The 19,730-nt window shown below is 49.6% G+C and overlaps 1 protein-coding gene across 2 annotated transcripts; it reads right to left on the bottom strand.

Annotated features, from left to right (window-relative positions):
* Positions 1-1,442: 1,442 nt before the first annotated feature.
* Positions 1,443-16,366, bottom strand: CEACAM3 (CEA cell adhesion molecule 3). Of its 2 annotated transcripts, XM_054463395.1 has the most exons (7): positions 16,211-16,366; positions 15,001-15,360; positions 4,059-4,176; positions 2,981-3,033; positions 2,644-2,675; positions 2,101-2,166; positions 1,443-1,825 (listed from the first exon to the last, which is right to left on the bottom strand). In XM_054463395.1, exons 1-7 carry the CDS (start codon positions 16,272-16,274, stop codon positions 1,760-1,762), a joined length of 759 nt encoding a protein of 252 aa, XP_054319370.1. In that variant the 5' UTR covers positions 16,275-16,366; the 3' UTR covers positions 1,443-1,759. The 2 variants fall into 2 exon arrangements, with proteins under 2 accessions (XP_054319370.1, XP_054319371.1); XM_054463396.1 differs by lacking the exons at positions 1,443-1,825; positions 2,981-3,033 and having other exon boundaries at positions 2,102-2,166; positions 16,211-16,310.
* Positions 16,367-19,730: the final 3,364 nt, after the last annotated feature.

Raw genomic sequence — 19,730 nt, 5'->3', positions numbered from 1 at the left:
TGCACACATCCTCATCCCAAGATCTGTGAATACGGCGCATGGTCAAAGACACTTAGCAGATAAATGAAGGATGATGAGATGGGGAGATTATTGTGGTTTATCCAGGTGGGTCCAAAATAACCATACAAGTGAGACAGGGAGGCGGGGAAGTCAGTGAGGATGGAGGCAGAGCACAGAGAGGTTTCAAGATGCTGTACTGCTCGCTTTGAAGATGGAGGAAGGGGCCAAAGTTAAGGATGGAGGCGGCCTCTAGTAATTGGAAAAGGTGAGGGAACAGACTTTTTCCCTGGAGCTTCCAGGAAGAACACAGCCAAGTGGACACGTTGTTGTTTTATGCCACTAAGTTAACAATGGAGCTGTCATCTCTGTTGCCCAGGCCAGCATGCGGTGGTGTGATCAGAGCTCACTGCAGCCTCAACCTCCTGGGCTCAAGCGATCCTCCCGCCTCAGCCTCTTGAGTAGCTGGGACCAAGACACACACCAACATGCCTGGCCTGTGGGAATTTGTCACAGCATCAACAGAAAACTGATACAAGAGACATCACCTTGTCTCCTCTGACGATGTGTGCAAGTGGGATAAAGAGTCATTTAGAGCTAAATCCTGATGTAAATTTGCAGGTTGTTTTTCTTACTTCCCATCTTATGGCCAACAACCCTGGGCAGTGGCAGAATACCCTCAGGAACCGTGGCTCTGTGCTTTAGTGTGGGGACCAGCCTGATTGTGGGAAGGTGACACCTGGTCTGAGTGAACCTACATGAGATCATTACACCCCGGGGCCCTCAGGAGGGACAGAGAACCGCCGGCCCAGGTATGTGGTGGAGCTGCAGGTGAGGCCTGAGTGGAGGGCGCTGCAGGCCAGGGAGAAGAGGAGAGAAGTTGTCCCATTGCCATGGTAGACTGCGTGAGCTTTAGGTGAGAGAGCCCTGTGTCTCTGACCTGAAATCTCCTGTGTGGAGTACAGGATTGTTCAGTGAGATCCACTCCAGGGGGTAAAGTGGGAACTGATGGGAAATGATGGGCTAGAGTCCCAGGTAGTGTCTGGGAGGATCTTACTCCAGGACTAAATTCTGGGTCTGTCCTCACCTTGATTACTCTGACAGCCCCTCTGTGTGTCCCCTGATATGGGTAAAGGTGTCCTGAGCGCTGGCCTTTTGGACAGAGAAGAAACCCAGTGGCCAGGGCTAGGCGCTGTGGGTCCCTGGGGCAGTATGAGCACAGGCGAGCGCTCAGCGGGCTGGGCAGGGCTCCTGTGAATCCTGCCCTTTCCTGTGTAGGGTCCACCCCAGCCTGACTCCCAACCCCCTATTTCTGCCTCCCAGGGAAGAGAGACTGGGGTTGAAATAAGTTGGAGATGACATTTTCCCTGTGTGACCCAGGAGAGAATGGATATGGAGTTTCAGGCGAATTTTTGCTAAGTTCCTACTAGCAGAAAAACAGCTAATGAGAGGAAGGGTCCTCTGTATTCAGATCCTTTCCAAGCGACCCTAGGTGGGCCACAGGCCCATTCACTTTCCCTGCAAGCCCCCACTTTCTGTGGTGATGAGAGGCCTTTGTCCTGACCCACCCAGCGCCTAGGGCAGCCTGTCGAGGTCTCCAGATATTCAGCAGGGACCCCCATCCCTCCCTGTCCCCAGACCCCAGTGTCTTCTTAGGACTCATAGCTGGTTCTCTGGCTCAGGCTTCATATCCTTCCCCATCCACAGGGCTGGGGGCCTCGGGGACTCTCCATCAACCCACAGGAGCAGCTCCTGGAGGAAGCTAAGAAACCACCTCTGCTTTGTGGTCCATCCGACAGTAAATGTTTGTGTCGTGTTTTAGCAATTCCTGTAAAAAGAGAGAAGAGGCCTAGACCCCTGTAGTCTTCTCAGAACAGGGTGTGGCGTCTCCCAGGCTCTGGGCCCACCCAGGGCTGCTCTGGGGCTGAACCTGGCTGTGCTCAGGGGGTTCCTACTCCCAAGCCCCTCCCTCCTCTGCTCACCACCCCCTGTTCTTATTTTCACAGCAGTTTCCTGAATCTCAGAGCTCAGCCGATGCCAGTAGGGGAAGATCCTGGGTCCCCTGGGGCCTGTGGGACCAGAACATCCGTGGTCCACACTCACCTCATAGATGGAAGACACTGTCCTGGGGTTGGGTGGCTGGGCCTGGGCAGTGGAGAGAGGGTACATCTGTGGACAGGGAGGGAGGGTCATGGAGGCCCAGCCTGGAAGTTTCCTGTCTCTGATTGGCCAGGATTTACTTCTCTGTGTCTACTTCTGGTCATTTCCCCTCAGGAGTGACCAGCTCTGCCCCTGAGCTCAGCCTCCCAGTGTGGACACAGCACCCTGACCCTTTTCCTGGCTGGGCCCACCCTGCACCCTTGTTAATGTGGGCCCCTGACTGACGGTCCCAGTGTCCACTCTGCACCTGCTGCACTCCACGGGTCTCCTCAGGTGATGGAGGGTCCCAGGGAGGAGTCAGCACAGGGCGTGGGTGGTCCTGACCCTGTAGAGAGGCCCAGCTCCTGGCCAGGGCAGGGCTAGCCTTGTCCTGTGTGTTCTGGGGGAAGGTGGGTCTATGCTGTGCTGGGGGGCTGATGGTCCCTCTGCCCAGAGCCTGCACAGCTGGGACCCCAGTAGAAAGGGGCTGGAAGGGGACAGGCTTACCGAGAAGGCAGAGCTGTGGGAGGGACCACGGCCTGGAAACAGAGACAGGAGTGAGCAGGAGGGTGGGAGGAGAGCCTTATCCCCTCTCCAGGAAGGTGTAGGGAGTCCTCAGCTCTAAGATACCTGAGTAGCTGAGATTGGGGAGGTGATCCATGACCCGGAGCCCACAGGTCAGGGCTGACCCGACCAGTTGGGGTCCCTTGTGTGATGTTTTATGAGATCCTCCTTGCAGCCCCCGGGAAAGGATCAGAGTTTCCCTGGCAGTGACTGGCAGGAGCGGACACTGTGGGGCTGGCCTAGGGGTTCCCAGCCACACCTGGGCTGAGAGGACACTCACCAGGGGCAAGGGCTTGGGGCTGCTGCTCCTTGAGGTCACGCTGGATGCTGGTTCTAGGAAAGGTCAGGGTCATTTGGGAGGGTGCCGGGTTAAAAGCCACAACTTTGGAGTTAGAACAGGGGACAAGAAGGGAACCCCATTTTCAAGGATGGGCATGGAGACCTCCTGTCTCCCTCAGGTTTGTGTTAGGGGGAGCCCAGCAGAGGGGAGTTGAGGAAAGGCTTTAGGAAGTCACATCTGTCCTGAGCAGAGGGGAAGGACCCTCAGGCAGATGCCGGGCCAGGAGAACATTGACCCAGGGACCCAGGAAAGGGAATGAGGACCCAAGGAAGGAAACAGACCATGACGGTTTGCCTGAGAGGAAGGGTCAAGTCCCCAGAGGGAAAGCAGGGCCACATGTGCAGGACACGGAGGGGACCGCAAGTGTCTTGGATTCTCCTGGAACTCAGTGTCCCTGCTGTGGCCAGACCCTGCACTCAGGGCTGAAATGGGACAGTGTCCTTGTCCTCTCTCTCAACCCCTTGGCAAGAGACACAAAGGACGCTCCAGGACATGCTGTTCTGAGGCCCAGGTTCTCCCATCTCACACCTCAGGGCCTATGGTTACCACATCAGCCATGGGGGGCGCTGACCCCACCCAGCCTGTCCAGGCTGGTCCACTCCCCATTGTATGATGGTGCCCAGGATCTGGAGCCTGCAAATCCCCCTCACTGTGTGGGTGGATTCAATGAACAGTGGGAGGTACCAAGTACAGAGCACGCCTTCCCTCCCTCCCTCCCTACTACCTTCCCTCCTTCTCTCCCTCCCTCCAGGCAGCTGTGGCTTTGCTGTGTGAGGGAACTAGGGCCACACTCAGGGGTGGGGCCTTAATTGGGCCAAATTCACAGAGGAGGAAGCTGTTGAGGCTGCAACCCAGGGTCAGGAGCTGACGAGGGAGGAGCCGTGGAATAAGAGGGAAGGATCCCTGGGGACTTGGGGGGCCGTGGAGAGCCTGGCCCTGAATACAGGACAAGGTCTCCTTTCTTCTGGCCTGGAGTCAGCCTAGGGGGTGGGAGGAGGATGGGAAAAAGCTGTGGTACCTTCCAGTTTTGGCAAAGAGCAGGAAACACACCAGGGCGGCCACCAGCGCCACTCCGACCAGGACCCCGGTCACGATGCCGGCGACGGCCCCCACAGGAATGCCTGGGGCATTTTCTTCTGCGGAAAGAAGAAGGCAAAGGGGATAGAGGCCCAAGTCTATCCCAGAGGAAACCACGGGGGCCTTGCAGGGAACATGTGCAGTCAGGGAGGGAGATGCCGCGGGGCCTGAGTGTGGTCTCTTGTGTTGTCTTCATCACGGATTCCCTTGCTTTCCATGGTGGCACCATTTTCTGCAGGCTTGACACACTGGGCGGCACCAACTCATACATTCTCCCAGAGGTGCCTGTACCTCACCCTGCTCCTGTGCCTTTTAGTCCCTCCTTCCTCTCGTATCACGCCTCTTCCCTCTGTTTCTCCTTTTCCATCCCATGACACTCACAAAGGGCAGGCCCTCGCCATCAACTCAATGCTGATAAGCAGGGATGATGTTCATTGACTGTTTTCAGGGGCCTTCCATGTGCCAGTTCCAGTGGGCACCAACCTACCTACAGCTCATCTCATCCTCACATCACCTTGAGGGAGAAGGGGCGTCACCCCCAGCTGCAGAGTTAGAATCTGAGACTTAAAGCACCTCAGTAAGTCAAGGAAGGTCACAGAACTTGTTAGTGATAAAACAAAATTTGTACAACATTCCAGGCTGCCCCCAAGGTCAGCTGTGAGAAATCAGAACAACAAGGAGAGGAGGGGTCCTGCAGAGACGGAGTGAGAGGGCTCAGGGTAGAGTTTGGGATTTGCTTGTGTCCAAGACATGGGCTGGGAAATAAACTTCCAGGCTCTTTCAGAAAACTGACTGGCTTTACCCAGAGCTCAGGGCCTACGCTCCAGGGATCCACTTACCAGAGACTGTGATTGTCTTGACTGTGATTGTACTGAGGCCAGTGGCTGAGCTGTGGGCAAGGCAAGCATAGGATCCACTATTATACACTGTGATGTTGGGGATAAAGAGCTTTTGTGTGTGTTGCTGGAGCATTCCACTGACAAACCAGGAATACTGTGTGGGTGGGTTAGAGGCCACGTGGCAGGAGAGGTTGAGATTTGCCCCTGGATGGTAATAGGAGTCTGTGGGGGAAATGTTGGGGATGCTCGGTCCATCTGGAGCAAAGAGAATAAAGCCATAGATGGTATCATTAGAGGGAAGGGGAAGCTCCTGGTCTGTGGAAGAGCCACAGTGTCCCTCTGAGCCAAGTCACAACCTTAAAGTCCTAACGAAATCCACTCTGTCCACTGAGTCTGGGTTTGAGACATTCACCTGTTTCTCCCATCACAGGCTGTGGACCCTGAGCCTCCCAGGACAGGAGCAGCCTCTCCTCTCCTATTCTTGGTCAAGGCTGGGTCTGCCCAGGTTTGCTTGGGACAGGAAGTCATGGCCAGCCTGGGTGAGAGTCTGAGTCCTTGGACTTGAGAGGGACTGAGAGGCCTGGCCTCTGGCTGTGTGGATTTGGGCTGGAAGCCTGGGCCCAGAGGAACAGAAGATACAGAGGACATTCAGCGTGACTGGGTCACTGCAGCTGGCACCCACTGGGTTCTGTAATTCACATTCATAGGGTCCTGTGTCATTCCTTGTGACACTGAGTAGAGTGAGGGTCCTCTTGTCATTGGACAGCTGCAGCCTGGAACAGACCGGGAGGCTCTGACCATTTACCCACCACAGGTAGGTTGTGCTGTGAATCTCAGGTTTACAGGTGAAGGCTACAGCATCCTTGTCCTCCTTGGGGTTGGAGTTGTTGCTGGTGATGTAGGGCTTGGGCAGCTCTGCTGTTCAGATAACAGAGAGAAGACTGCCCTGTGTGGCACCTGTGATTCCTCCACAGGCATATTTTAATCAGAATGAACATCTCCCATTCTTTGGCCAACTCCACTCCTTAAAAGACCAAGACAGGGCCGGGTGCGGTGGCTCACTCCTGTAATCCCAGCACTTTGGGAGGCCGAGGCGGGCGGATCACGAGGTCACGGATCGAGACCATCCTGGCTAACATGGTGAAACCCCATCTCTACTAAAAAATACGAAAGTTAGCCGAGCATGGTGGCAGGCACCTGTAGTCCCAGCTACTTGGGAGGCTGAGGCAGGAGAATGGTGTGAACCTGGGAGGCAGAGCTTGCAGTGAGCCGAGATCGCACCACTGCACTCCAGCCTGGGTGACAGAGCGAGACTCTGTCTCTCAAAACAAACAAGCAAACAAACAAACCTACAAACAAAAAAAGACCAAGACAGATGTGTGTGTCACAGACAGATGCATGACCATCTGAGGGCTCAGAGACTGTGAGGCTGCCTGCTTGTGAAAGAAGCAGAGACTTTCTCAATTGTGAATTAAGCAGCAGCATTGGGTGGTGGACAGACACAGGACCAGGAGTCACATCCCGTGGCACCTCTCCTGTTTCTTCCCTGATGGCTGACTGCCTGGCTGACCTTGGGGTCCTCACCTGGAACATGCAGGTGCTGAGGTCTCAGAATTACAAGGTGAGGTTGTTCTTTCCAGGTATGTCATGGTGACTGACATGAGACAGTGAGTCAATAAAAGGTATAGCAGAAGGCCGGGCGCAGTGGCTCACGCCTGTAATCCCAGCACTTGGGGAGGCTGAGGTGGGCAGATCACCTGAGGTCAGGAGTTCAAGACCAGTCTGGCCAACATGGTGAAACCCAGTCTCTACTAAAAATACAAAAATTAGCTTGGTGTGGTGGAGCATGCCTGTAATTCCAGCTACTCGGGAGGCTGAGGCAGGAGAATCACTTGAACCTGGGAGGCAGAGGTTGCAGTGAGCCGAGATTGCACGACTGCACTCCAGCCTGAGTGACAGAGCAAGACTCCGTAACAACAACAAACAACAACAACAATAAACAACAACAACAGGAAGAGTAGAATCCCAAGAATGATTTAGAAAGAGTGAGGGGACATGCAGGAGCTGGTGGCTTTGGAGCAGAACCATGTTCTCTGTCCTCAGTCCTTAATGTGTTTTCTTCTCCTGCAGAGGGCAGGTGAGGACTCTGTGGAACTTAATAAGAAATACATATGAACGTTTGCAAATGCAGAACCGACTGGTGGAAAGAGAAAGCATGAAACTGCTGGCAATCTGGCCCTCATGGACTCTGTGTGTTTGATGGATATGAGAGAGACATTTGGGAAGAATCTTTGCAAATATTTTCTCTCATTGGACATTATGTTAAGTGAAAGAAGTCAGTCGTACAAGGACAACTACTGTAAGGTTCCACGAATACGAGGTCCCTAGAGTAGTCAAACTCATGGAATCAGAGAGTAGAATGTGGACCGGGTGCGGTGGCTCACGTCTGTAATCCCAGCACTTTGGGAGGCTGAGGCGGGTGGATCACCTGAGGTCAGGAGTTCAAGACCAGCCTGGCCAACATGGTGAAACCCCCATCTCCACTAAAAAATACAAAAATTAGCCAGGTGTGGTGGCGCGCCTCTAATCCCAGCTACTTAAGGAGGCTAGGGAGAATTGCTTGAACCTGGGAGGCGGAGGTTGCAGTGAGCCGAGATCACACCATTGCGCTCCAGCCTGGGTGACAAGAGTAAAACTCGAAAAAGAATAAAAGAACAGAGTGGTGATTTCCAAGGGCTGGCAGGGAGTTGTTCACTGGGTCTGCAGTTTCAGTTATGCAAGATATGGAGGTTCTAGAGATCTGCTGTACAGCTTGGTGTCTATAATTAATAGAGTTTGAGTATCTCTTATGCATAAGAGCAAAAGTGTTTTGGATTTCTGATTATTTTTTATTTTGGAATATTTGTATTACAAGTATCGGTTCAGCATCCCAAATCTGAAAATCTAAAATTTCAAAATGCTCCAGTGAGCATTTCCTTTGAACATCATGCCAGTGGTCAAAAAATTTTGGATATTGGCGCATTTTGCATTTTGGATTTTTGGATTTGGGATTCCCCATCTGTAACAGTCCATTTTGCCCTTAAAAATTTGTCAGGAGTTTAGACAAAGGAGTTATATTCTTACTATAGTGAAAAAAAAAGAAATTTGGGGGAAATTAATTTTTTTCTATCAGTGGAAATTATTATTAATGGTCTAAAGGTCTAAAGTCAATTGCTGGCTGTAGCATTTCTCTTGATAACATAATAAGGTTTAGGTCTGCTAAACGCTGAAGACCAGCATAATCATGTTAAGCTCAAAGAAAGATGATGCTGACTTTGGTTTGAAATCAGTGACTCTCTGGATAGAGAGAGAATTGTGAGTCTTGTTAGGAAGACAGAACTGGTCAGACGGAAAGTCTGAGATGTCTCAATAATACACAGAGAAGAAAAATACCAAATTAGGAGATGTGATGTGTGTTATGTCAGTAAATGTCGAAAGACCCCTCACCTCAATTTCCTGTGCAGAGTTAGGCAAAATGGGAAGGGGCCTAAACAGGCATATGAAACACCTTCCTCCTTTTCTTTAGGCCTCAGGAAACACAACTAGAATTTGATTAAATTAGCCCGAATTGGGCAGAGTCTAAGTGAGATGCTGGTGGCTTGCACATCGCCCCACCCGAAGACCCCATCTTATGATAATGGCATCATCATGAGGGACACAGGTGTGTGTGGAACAGGCAGTGAGCCCATCAGACAGCACAGGGCTCACCAGCTCCACCTGGTCCCAGGAACCACCAGTATTCCCATTACATGTATGTTACAGCCTTTGTAGTTGTCCCACAACTACAAAATATAAAACATGCCATTGTCAATACAAAATATTGAATGTGAAGTTGAATATGCTTTCCACTTTTTTCCCCACTCTTTTTTATTTTTTATTTTTTATTTTTTTTTGAGGCAGAGTTTTGCTCTTGTTGCCCAGGCTGGAGTGAAATCGCAAGATCTTGGCTCACTACAACCTCTACCTCCCAGGTTCAATCAATTCTCCTGCCTCAGCCTCCTGAGTAGCTGGGATTATAGGCATCTGTCATCATGCCTGGCTAATCTTTTGTATTTTTAGTAGAGATAGGGTATCATCATGTTGGCCAGGCTGGTCTCGAAATCCTGACCTCAGGTGATCCACCCACCTCAGCCTCCCAAAGTGCAGGGATTACAAGCATGAACAACCACGCCCGGCCTTTTCCCACTCTTTTAAAACTTTGCTGTTTCAGACCGGGCGTGGTGGCTCATGCCTGTAATCCCAGCACTTTGGGAGGCCAAGGCGGGCGGATCATGAGGTTGGGAGATTGAGACCATCCTGGATAACACGGTGAAACTCCATCTATACTAAAAATATAAAAAATTAGCCCGGCATGGTGGCGGGCGCCTGTGGTCCCAGCTACTTGGGAGGCTGAGGCAGGAGAATGGCGTGAACCTGGGAGGTGGAGCTTGCAGTGAGCTGAGATTGCATCACTTCACTCCAGCCTGGGCGACAGAGCGAGACTCCGTCTCAAAACAAAACAAAACAAAACAAAACAAAACACAAAACTTTGCTGTTCAGTTTCGGAAGTTTCTACTGACACACCCTCAAGCTAGAGGTTCTTTCCTCAGCTGTGTCCAGGCTACCAGTAAGCCCATTGAGGGCATTCTTCATTTATCTTACAGGAAGGTTTCTTTTTTTGTCTCTAGCATTTCTTTTGGTTCTATCTTAGAGTATTGATTTCTCTGCTTACATCACCCATCTGTTCCTGCGTGGGGTCTACTTTTTCCATCATAACCTTTACTGTATTAACCAGAGTTGTTTTAAATTTCTGTTCTGCTAATTTCAACATCCCTGCCACACCTGAGTCTGGTTCTGATTGTTGTTCTGAGTTTCAAACTGCATTTTTTTTTTGCCTTAGTCTGTCTTGTGCAGTTTTGTTGAAAGCCAGACATGATATTCTGGGTAAAAGGAACTTGGGTGAGCAGGTGTTCAGTGATGTGGTGGTGAGTGTCGGGAGGGAAGGGTTCTGTGGTCCTGGATGAGGTCTGTGGCCTGGGCTGTGAACTTCATAAGTGGCTATCTGTATTTTTGTCCCCTTAGGTGGGACATGCTGGCTACAGGTGGCTGGAGTTGGACATTTACTCACTGCCAGGCCAGTTAGGCTCCCATAAAACCCCAGGAGGTCAGGCTCTGGTAAAACTTTCTCTTAAAGGCAGGTGTTGCTAAGAAGAATAGAATTCATGGAGATCTTTCCAAAATAGTTCCTTTCCCCCTCCCGCTTCAGGAAGGAGGAGGGGATCTTTGTTGCATATTCACTATGAGAATCTGGTAGCTCTAGGAGTTAAGACTCACAAAAGAGTCCCTCCTTATCCCAGCCCCAAGGCTGATCCCTCCCCTGGAGTGTTTAGTTTAACTCTGGGGCTTGTCCAAGCTAAGCCTCCAGCAATTTGTCAGTTACAGTTCGGATTTCTGACCCCAGCGCTGGTTCTGCAGGGTTTCTGTGCCTCGGCTTCTGCCCAGGTGAGGTGTGCTGCTCCATCTTTGCCTGTCGGTCTCTCCAATATGCGGGGCAATGAACACCGAGGCCTGGCTTCTCTGAGGGATCTAAAAGAGTTGTTGATTTTTCAGTTTGTTCAGTTTTATACTTGTTGTTATAACTGAGTGACAGGTTTCAAGCTTCTTACATGCCAAATGGGACACCAGAAGTCTCTAGGGAATGACTGGAGGATGGGAGCCCCATAGCCGAATGAGGGTGGAGTCAGGAGGGAAATGGGTGAAATGAGCCCAGGAGCTTTGGGGACTGCAGACCTCTCCTCCTGCCTCTGACCGCTTGGTGAGTCACTGTAGAGACTGAAACCACTTTTGCAAAGATTAAGATGGCGAGAGTAAGCTAGCATGGCTGACTTCATCTGGCTTCTAGCATCAGGGTGGCTGTCCTTGCTCATTCCTGGGCACAAGCCAGGCTAACCATGGGAAAAATTTAGTTTATAGTTTAACTTTGAAGCAAGGATGATTACAGTCCTTCCCTAAAACTAACTCCCTCTTTGTCAGGGATTGCCTCTGTAAAACTAATGAAACATTATGAGATTAGCATTATGGGAGGGTCACAAGATTTGTGACTTCCCTAATTGCTCCCATAGATAGCATCACTATTGTAGAACCTGAGATTGGTCTTTTGAGATGTTTCTCAGACTTTTGCATTCTGGCAACTGACTGACTCCACCTGGACCGTGACCCATGATTCAGTGGTCTAGTGGCCCCCACTCAGAGGCAGTTTCAGCACACCAGGATCAGTTGCCACATCCCTATGATTTTATCCCCAACCAATCAGCATTCCCCATTCCCTAGTCTCCTGCCATCGAACTATCCTTGAACAACTCTAACCTCAAGCCTCCAGGGAGGCTGATTTAAGTAATAATAAACTCCTGTCTTACTGTTTGGCTCACTTAGCATTAATTAAACTCTGTCTTGACTGCAATATCATGGTCTCGGTGAATTGGTTTTGTCTGAGCAGTGGCAGGAAAAACCTGCTGGGCAATTACAAGAGTAGGTGGAGGACTTGCTTGACCCTGTCCTGTGGCCTGTTCCACATGTTGGCCTCATGGAGGGAAAGAGCCCTGGGTGGGGACACAGTGGAAGCTCGTTCTCCTGGTGACCTGGGGACACTGGCTCATGATGAAGCCTGGCAGGGGCTCTGATCCAGCTGATTACTGTGCCTTTTTTTAATTGTCCTGGAGGTGGGCCAGGCCACAGTGTGAGTGGGAAGGGAACAGAACAGCCAGTCTTGTTAGAGGGAGTTCCTGGGGAAGACCTAAGGGTGGAGGAAGCTGTGCAGGGCAGGGGCATCCTCACTGGTGTGAAAGGGGAGGAACATAAGGAACAAGGAGGAGCAGAGACAGCCAGAGATTACACGGCAGTGAGCTGTGGGGACTACAGTGACCTCAGAGACCCCAGGGACAAGGAGACCCCTGGTTATTCTAGAACCAGTGTAGGGACCAGCCCCACAGGGTCGGTGGGTCTCTCCCCATGTGCGGAGATGAGAGAGTGTAGAAATGAAGACACAAAACAAAGAGATAAAAGAAAAGACAGCTGGGCCCGGGGAATCACTACCACCAATGCACGGAGACCGGTAGTGGCCCCGAATGCCTGGCTGCATTGTTATTTATTGGATACAAAGCAAAAGGGGCAGGGTAAAGAGTGTGAGTCATCTCCAATGATAGGTAAGGTCACGTGGGTCACGTGTCCACTGGACAGGGGGCCTTTCCCTGCCTGGCAGCCGAGGCAGAGAGAGACAGGAGGCAAAGAGAAAGACAGCTTACGCCATTATTTCTGCTTATCAGAGATGTTTAGTACTTTCACTAATTTACTACTGCTGTCTACAAGGCAGAGCCAGGTGTACAGGATGGAACATGAAGGCAGACTAGGAGCATGACCACTGAAGCACAGCATCACAGGGAGACGGTTAGGCCTCCCGATAACTGCGGGCAAGCCTGACTAATGTCAGGCCCTCTGCAAGAGGTGGAAGAGCACAGTCTTCTCTAAACTCCCCTGGGGAAAGGGAGACTCCCTTTCCTGGTCTGCTAAGTAGTGGGTGTTTTCCCTTGACACTTACGCTACTGCTAGACCTGGGTCCGCCTGGCAACGGGCGTCTTCCCAGACGCTGGTGTCACAGCTAGACCAAGGAGCCCTCTAGTGGCCCTGTCTGGGCACAACAGAAGGATCTCACTCCTGTCTTCTGGTCACTCCTCACTGTGTCTCCTCAGCTTCTATCTCTGTATGGCCTGGCTTTTCCTAGGTCATGATTATAGACCAAGGATTATTATAATATTGGAATAAAGAGTAATTGCTACCAACTAATGATTAATGATATTCATATATAATCATATCTAAGATCTATATCTGGCATAACTATTCTTATTTTATATTTTATTATACTGGAACAGCTCATGTCCTCGGTCTCTTGCCTCGGCGCCTGGGTGGCCTGCCGCCCACAAACCAGGACCAAGGAGACCTGAAAACCTTCCCACAGATGAGCTGTGCCAGAGTCCCATGAGATGCGGTTCTTGGGGTGGCTTTAGGGGCAGAGGTTAGAGGAATGCAACAAGGATCCCGGCCCCAGGAGGGACAGGAAACAGGTGTGGCCAGAACCTTGTAGGATTCTGCATCCAAGATCCCGTCTCTGAAGAGTTTATGAATTACTCATCATTCATTCCTTCCCTCTTTCATCAGAGAACTACTGAGTGTGTGCCTCTCATTGGGCCCTGCGCTGGTGCAGGGTGTGAGTGGGGAGTGAAAGCAAGGTTTTTCTTTTATCCTCTTGTGGGAGTGACACTGACACATCAGGAAACACAGGATTTCAGGTTGAGTGAGGGCAGTGGTGCGCATCTGACAGGGAGGCCTGGACATTCCTGGCACTGACTCTGTTGACACAAGGCATTTAATTCTAGGTTAGGCTAATGTGTTAGGCTATTTTTTGTTACTATAAGGAAATGTCTGAGGCTGGGTAATTTATAAAGAAAAGCGATTTAATTGATGCAGGGATCTGCGGGCTATACAGGCATGGCACCAGCGTCTGCTAGGCTTCTGGTGAGACCCAGCAAGCTTACAATCATGGTGGAAGGAGAAGGGGGAGCAGGTGGTGTCATGTGGCAAAAGCAGGAGCAAGAGAGAGTGTGGAGGTGCCACACACTTTTAAAGAACCAGATCTCCTGTGCACTGAGAGTGAGAACTGACTTGTCACCAAAGGAATGGTGCTGAGCCACTCATGAGAAACAGCCCCCCGTGATCCGATCACCTCCCATGAGGCCTCACCTCCAACGTTGGGGATCACATTTCAACATGAGATTTGGAGAGGATACACATCCAAACTATATCAGGAAAAATTGATCAATTTTCCATTTGCCCCTCACTCTCCAGACCAAAATCTCCCCCTCTGAGTTGTGGATGCCCAAGAAAAAAGAAAGAGAACTTAGGACCGGTCTCAGGTCTGCAGATGTCTAATGATAGTGCCAGCCGTCTCCTGGTGGAGAAGAGGCAGCTGTGGCTGCAGAGAGACCTCGTGTGACTCTAATCTGACACCTCTGACCTGTGTGACACTAGTCGGTGACTGTGTCTCCCTGTTCCTCAATTTTTTTTCAATAAGTAGGATAAGTGCTATTTGGCTGTGAGGTTATTTGTGAATTAATCTCAAAATATTTACAATTACTTGACCTCAGCTGTGTATAGAGGAGCTGCCCAAATGAACAGCATCTATGCTTATTTGCCTCCAAAAGAGAGGTCCCTGAGTCTGATCCCTTGTGGAAAAGGAGCTGCTGGGAGCATCTTCTCTCTTCTTTTCCTCCCCCTGGGGATACTGAACTTCCCATGGAGTCATCTAAGTTCCCCTGGGCAGTGGGCTCGTGCCCTAGTAATCTTGTCCATCTGTTCACTCCATGTTGAGTCTCAGGTGAAGGATGAGGCCCTGTCCTTGCCCAGAAGAGGTTCTTGGGGCTGGACGCTGGCTGGTGACCAACTCCAGGAGCCACGACCCTCAGACAGCTGGTAAATTCTTGCTCCCAGTCAGCTCTGCCCAGGAGGCCTCACCCAGCCCTGGCACAGGATCCCTAGGGTCCCCAGGGTCACCTGGAGTCAGGAATCTGGGACAGGGATTTGCACAGGGGCTCAGTTCTGGGAAGAGCTGAGCTTCTCTCTGAGGATCCTAGGGGGACCCCTCAGGCCAGGCCCTGATCAAGTTCTCCAGGGTCTTTCTTAGGGTCAGGTCCATGGGGAGACCATGGGGTGCTTGTCTGACACTGACCTCGCCCTGCTGAGTCCCCCCATCAGACTGTCCTTCCTCTGCAGCGAGTGTCTGCAGGGTCTGGATGCAGGAAAGGAATTCTGATCTGTGGAAGTTTGTCTCCCCTGTGTGTGTCCTGCACTAAATGTCCAAACCCTAACACAGGATGTAATGCAGAGAGGGCCACAGGCACAGCCCACGCCTGACAATCCCGTATGTGGGAAGTAGAACTAACCCCCAACACCCAGAGGTCATGGGGAAATACTCACGGTATACATGGAACTGTCCAGTTGCTTCTTCATTCACAAGATCTGACCTTATGACTTGTAGGGTGTAGGATCCTGTGTCATTCTGGGTGATGTTCTGGATCAGCAGGGATGCATTGGGGTATATTGTCTCTCGACCACTGTATGCGGGCCCTGGGGTAGCTTTTTGAGTTTCTATTTTATATGCTAGAATTAGACGGTTGCTATCCACTCTTTCCCCTTTGTACCAGGTGTAGCCAATATGATTCTGGGGCAGATTGTGGGTGAGTAGAAGAACCTCCTTCCCCTCTGCGACATTGAACGGCGTGGATTCAATAGTGAGTTGGGCAGTGGTGGGCGGGTTCCAGAAGTTTAGAAGTGAGGCTAGGAGAGAGGAGAGAGCATCAGTCAATATTGGGACCCATGTATTGGGATGGAAAGATGGGGCCCTGGGTCCTGAGAGAGTCTCTTCACCCTTCAGCCTTGGAGAGTGTGTGTGTGTCCCACTTGGTCAAGGTCAGTAGTGTGACCTTTCTTCCTTCAGCACCTCTGACCTTGGCATTTTCCTGTTTGGAATCCCCTTCCCCAGGGGTCTGCATGGCTCCCTCCCCACTGCCCTCAGATCCTGCTCACATTAGGGCATCCTTGGGAGACCCCTCCCCTGACACCTCCTCTAGAGACCCTGGATCTTCTGTTTCTGACCTTTTTCTGCTCTGTTCCCTCCAGGGCTCTTGTCAACACCTGATCTCACATTCTAGATCTCTTTGGGTGTCTATCGTCATCCCTGCGAGAGTGTGAGCTCTTTGAACACAGAGACTTGTCTGATATTTGTTGTATGCCAGTGCCTAAAATTTGATTGCAAATACTCGTGGATGAGTTAAGGAGTGGTGGTTATTTTGCAACTTGTGGTTGGTGGTCAAGGACAGGGTTTAGTGCCCTGGTTATATTTTTGTTTAAAGTATCACCCTGATGTAATTCTTATTCTTATGATTTTCTAATTATAGTGACCAGTAATGATTAACTTGGAAAACATGATCAACGGATTTTCCTCCCTCTTATCAATCCCAGTTCAATGTGATTGTCTTGTTGTGACCCGTGTCCCTCTCTGATGTTCTCTCCCCTGAGGCTTCAGCAGAAGCCCTCTGTCCCCTATCAGAGCCCCATCCTCCCCAGGAGACCCCAGCCATTCTCTGTGATTCCTCCTCCTGCCCACTCCCAGGAATCCTTCACTCACCTGTGAGCAGAAGCCCCTGCCAGGGAATGCATTCTCTGTGGGGAGAGGCTGAGGGGGGCCCCATGGTCTCTGCTGCCTGCTCTTTCCTCCTCTGTGGAAAAGATCCTGGGCTCCAGGAACGCTGTAGTCAGGGCTGCTGTGACTGTAGGCTCTGCTGTCCTTCCTCTTTCCATGCTGAGCCTCCTCCCAGGGCAGGAGCACTTTCCAGGGCCATGGGTGAAGCTCTGCCCAGGTCACTTCTCTCTCCCCTCCCCTCTCAGTTTTGCCTCATTTTCTCTTCTTCCTTTTTCCCTTCTGTCTGCATTTGAATTCCCCAGACCAGGCTCTGAGAGGCTTATTTGGATCCCTGTTTCATAACAAGATGACTCTCCCTCCCCAGCGTGGACCTCTGCTATGCCTTGGCCTTGGTCAGCACCATGTAGAGTCCCTGGGGTCCCTGAGCCTGGTGTTATTTTTCCCTGTGACAGAGAAACCCCTTTGTCTGTGCAGGGTCTTCTTACTGTTCTCACACGTCTGGGAAGGTTGGATTTACTCCCAGCAAGGAGGTCACAGACATGTTTGGGGTCCTAGGAGTGGACACATCCAGGGCTAAAGCCTGGGTCTAAGATTCTGAGTTGTTCTTTCTGCAGCGCTATGTGACTCTAATTTCCTGGGAGTAACTGAGAATGAAGCTGCACGGTGCTGTAGCATTATGTCATCCAGACACCAGACATTTCTAGGCTGACTTTATGATTTTCTCTCTAGCTTGTACCACTTTTATTATTATATACTTCATCCTTTTTTCTAAATAAATTTAGTTTACAAAACATCCTGTCCTAGCAGGGATCGGTGGCTCAGATCTGTGATCCCAGTTACTCGAGTGGCTGAGGTGGGAGGATGGCTTGAGGCCAGGAGTTGGAGACAAAACATCCTTGTTTTATGCAATATTGTCTATGAAATTACAGATTTGATGTGTGCTTAAATTTTTTCTCAATGTGTATTAAAATAAACGCATAAGTATTAAAGTTTTTAAAAAGCTTACTTATGTTTCGCCTAAAATCAGTTTTTGGAAATGCTGACACAGTGGCATAAGCATGGACTTTATGTCCAGATGTACCTGGGGACAGCTAAGGGTTCTGTCGCCTAACTATGTTGACTTGGACAAGTCACTTGGCTTCTATGATCCTCGATTTCCTGATTTGTAAAAGGAGGATGGTAAAATCCTCCTTGCAGAGTTGTTGGGAATAAGTGAGCTGCTGTGGGAGCCCAGTGCCCAGGCGGGTGTTGAGTACATGGTGGTTATCATTGTGGTTATTGCTGTGGAATTCTGTTTCAAAGAGAGTGTCTACGCTGGAATATTGGGCTTGTGGCTTTCTGCTGATGCAGATGTGTGAAAAAGCTACTTTTGCTTGTTAGGACTTGTGGTGCATCCGTCATTATTTTCGTTTCCCAGTTCCACTACCTATTTTCTCTGTGATGTTGGTCAAGTTGCCTAAGTTTTCTTGTGCCTCATTTACCTAATTTGTGAAATGTGGGTAACAATACACTAGTGTTCATGTGTTATTTCCCAGCTCTGACCACTATGCTTCTTCTGCATAGAAGCACCGGCACCTACTAGCAATGGGCATATCGGTGCCCATGGTCTGTAAACATCATTCTCCCATGAAAGGAACTAGGGTTCCCTGGAGAAATGGCTGATTCCAGGGCTGGGGCAGGAAAGCACAAGAGGAGACTGGAGCATCTTGCGGGGCCTGAGAGTAAGGCACAGCTTGAAAAATGATGGGGATGTGTGGAAAATATCACAAATGCCAACTAGAAGAAGCTCCCAATGGCCAATCTGGGGACAATATAGCAACGTAATCGGTAATAATAGTAATGTAGTCCAACCAATAAATACTCAAGAGTCCATGCTGATATATATAAATAAGTGAATATATAAATAAACGAGAAAGAAGAAATAGCTCCTTCTTACAGCAGTATTCCAGTTAATCAATGTAGAAGCAATGATGGAAACAGAAAATCACTGTTTGGCTAACACCACAGTAAGAACTGTTTATTGGCTACAATTATCTCTGGATTCTAGAAATTAATTGGTAAAAGTATGCTGAGAACAAACTGGCTATTTGCATATTTCCAAAGTATCTGTCCACAAGATACTTATTAATTACAATGAGATGAACAGTAACTTTACAGTAGAGAAACCTGGCAGACACCACCTGAACCAAGTGCTTAAAGTGAACCTCATCAGTAATGAGAGATATGGACATCCTGGGGCTCCGGCTGGGATGTCCAGAGAAAGACATATCACTTCTGTGCTAATCTTGCCCAAAATACACAACCCGAAACATCCCAAGGAAACATGAGACAAACCCAAATTGAGGGGCATTCTACAAAACAACTGATCAGACCTCCTCAAAAGCATCAAGGTCCTGAGAGAGAGAAAGAGTGGGAACCTCCCCCAGGTTGGAGGAGGCCTAGGAGATGTGACAATGTTATTCAGTGTGGGATCCTGGGTCGGACTCTGGAGTAGAAAAAAGACATGACTGGGATGATCAGCAAAATTTTAATATTTCTTTTTTTTTTTTTTGGAGACAGAGTCTCACTCTGTCGCCAAGGCTGGAGTGCAGTGGCTTAATCTGGGCTCACTGCAACCCCCTCCTCCTGAGTTCAAGAGATTCTCCTGCTTCAGCCTCCCGAGTAGTTGGGATTACAGGTACCTGTCACCACGTCTGGCTAATTTTTGTATTTTTAGTAGAGACGGGGTTTCATCGTGTTAGCCAGGATGGTCTTGATCTCCTTACCTCGTGATCTGCCCGCCTTGGCCTCCCAAAGTGCTGGGATTAAAGGCGTGAGCCACCATGCCCAGCCCCATATTTCTATATTTTTAAATTTATTGTATCAATGCTAGGTGACTGATTTTGATAATTGCATTAGAGTTAAGGTTATTTGAAAAAGCTGGATGAAGGATATACCGGAACTCTGACTGTTTTTACAATATTTTTGAAAATCTGAAAAATAATATGTAAAAAAATGTAAAATGTATTAAGATTTCTGTGAGGATAAAATGAGATAAATGTGAAGTGCCTGAGACACAGGAGTTCTTAAAACATGTCAGCTATTATTATAAGTAATTTTATGATTAACAAGTAATATTATAAGTAATGAATCATCTATTATAAATCATATAAAATATGATTTCTTTCATAATATCCTCATATATTATCATCCATTTCTTTTTTTCCCTCTCCCCTGTGAAAAGCATATTGAGCATGTATGTCATGAAAAGATAAAATAAGATTCGATTTTATTTTGAGAATTATTTTGGGGGATGAGGAGGAGTGTCATTTCCTGCAGCTACGAAGTAGCTCAGACTCAGGCCCGCATTGCAAAGTTTGCTTGGCTGGGAAACAAGGCTGGACCCTGGCGGCCACCCACCGACGTGGTTTATGATGGCGCCCCCTGGCGGCGCAGCGAGCTTTCCCCAGTTCCTCACCCTCCTGCTTTAGGAGCGACTTAGAAATTCTACACAGTCCATTTATTA

This window comes from Pongo pygmaeus, chromosome 20 (genome assembly GCF_028885625.2).
Source record: "Pongo pygmaeus isolate AG05252 chromosome 20, NHGRI_mPonPyg2-v2.0_pri, whole genome shotgun sequence".
Lineage (NCBI taxonomy): Eukaryota > Metazoa > Chordata > Mammalia > Primates > Hominidae > Pongo > Pongo pygmaeus.
The sequence above is the reverse complement of the archived record's forward strand: the minus strand, read 5'-3'. Positions and strand labels throughout refer to the sequence as shown.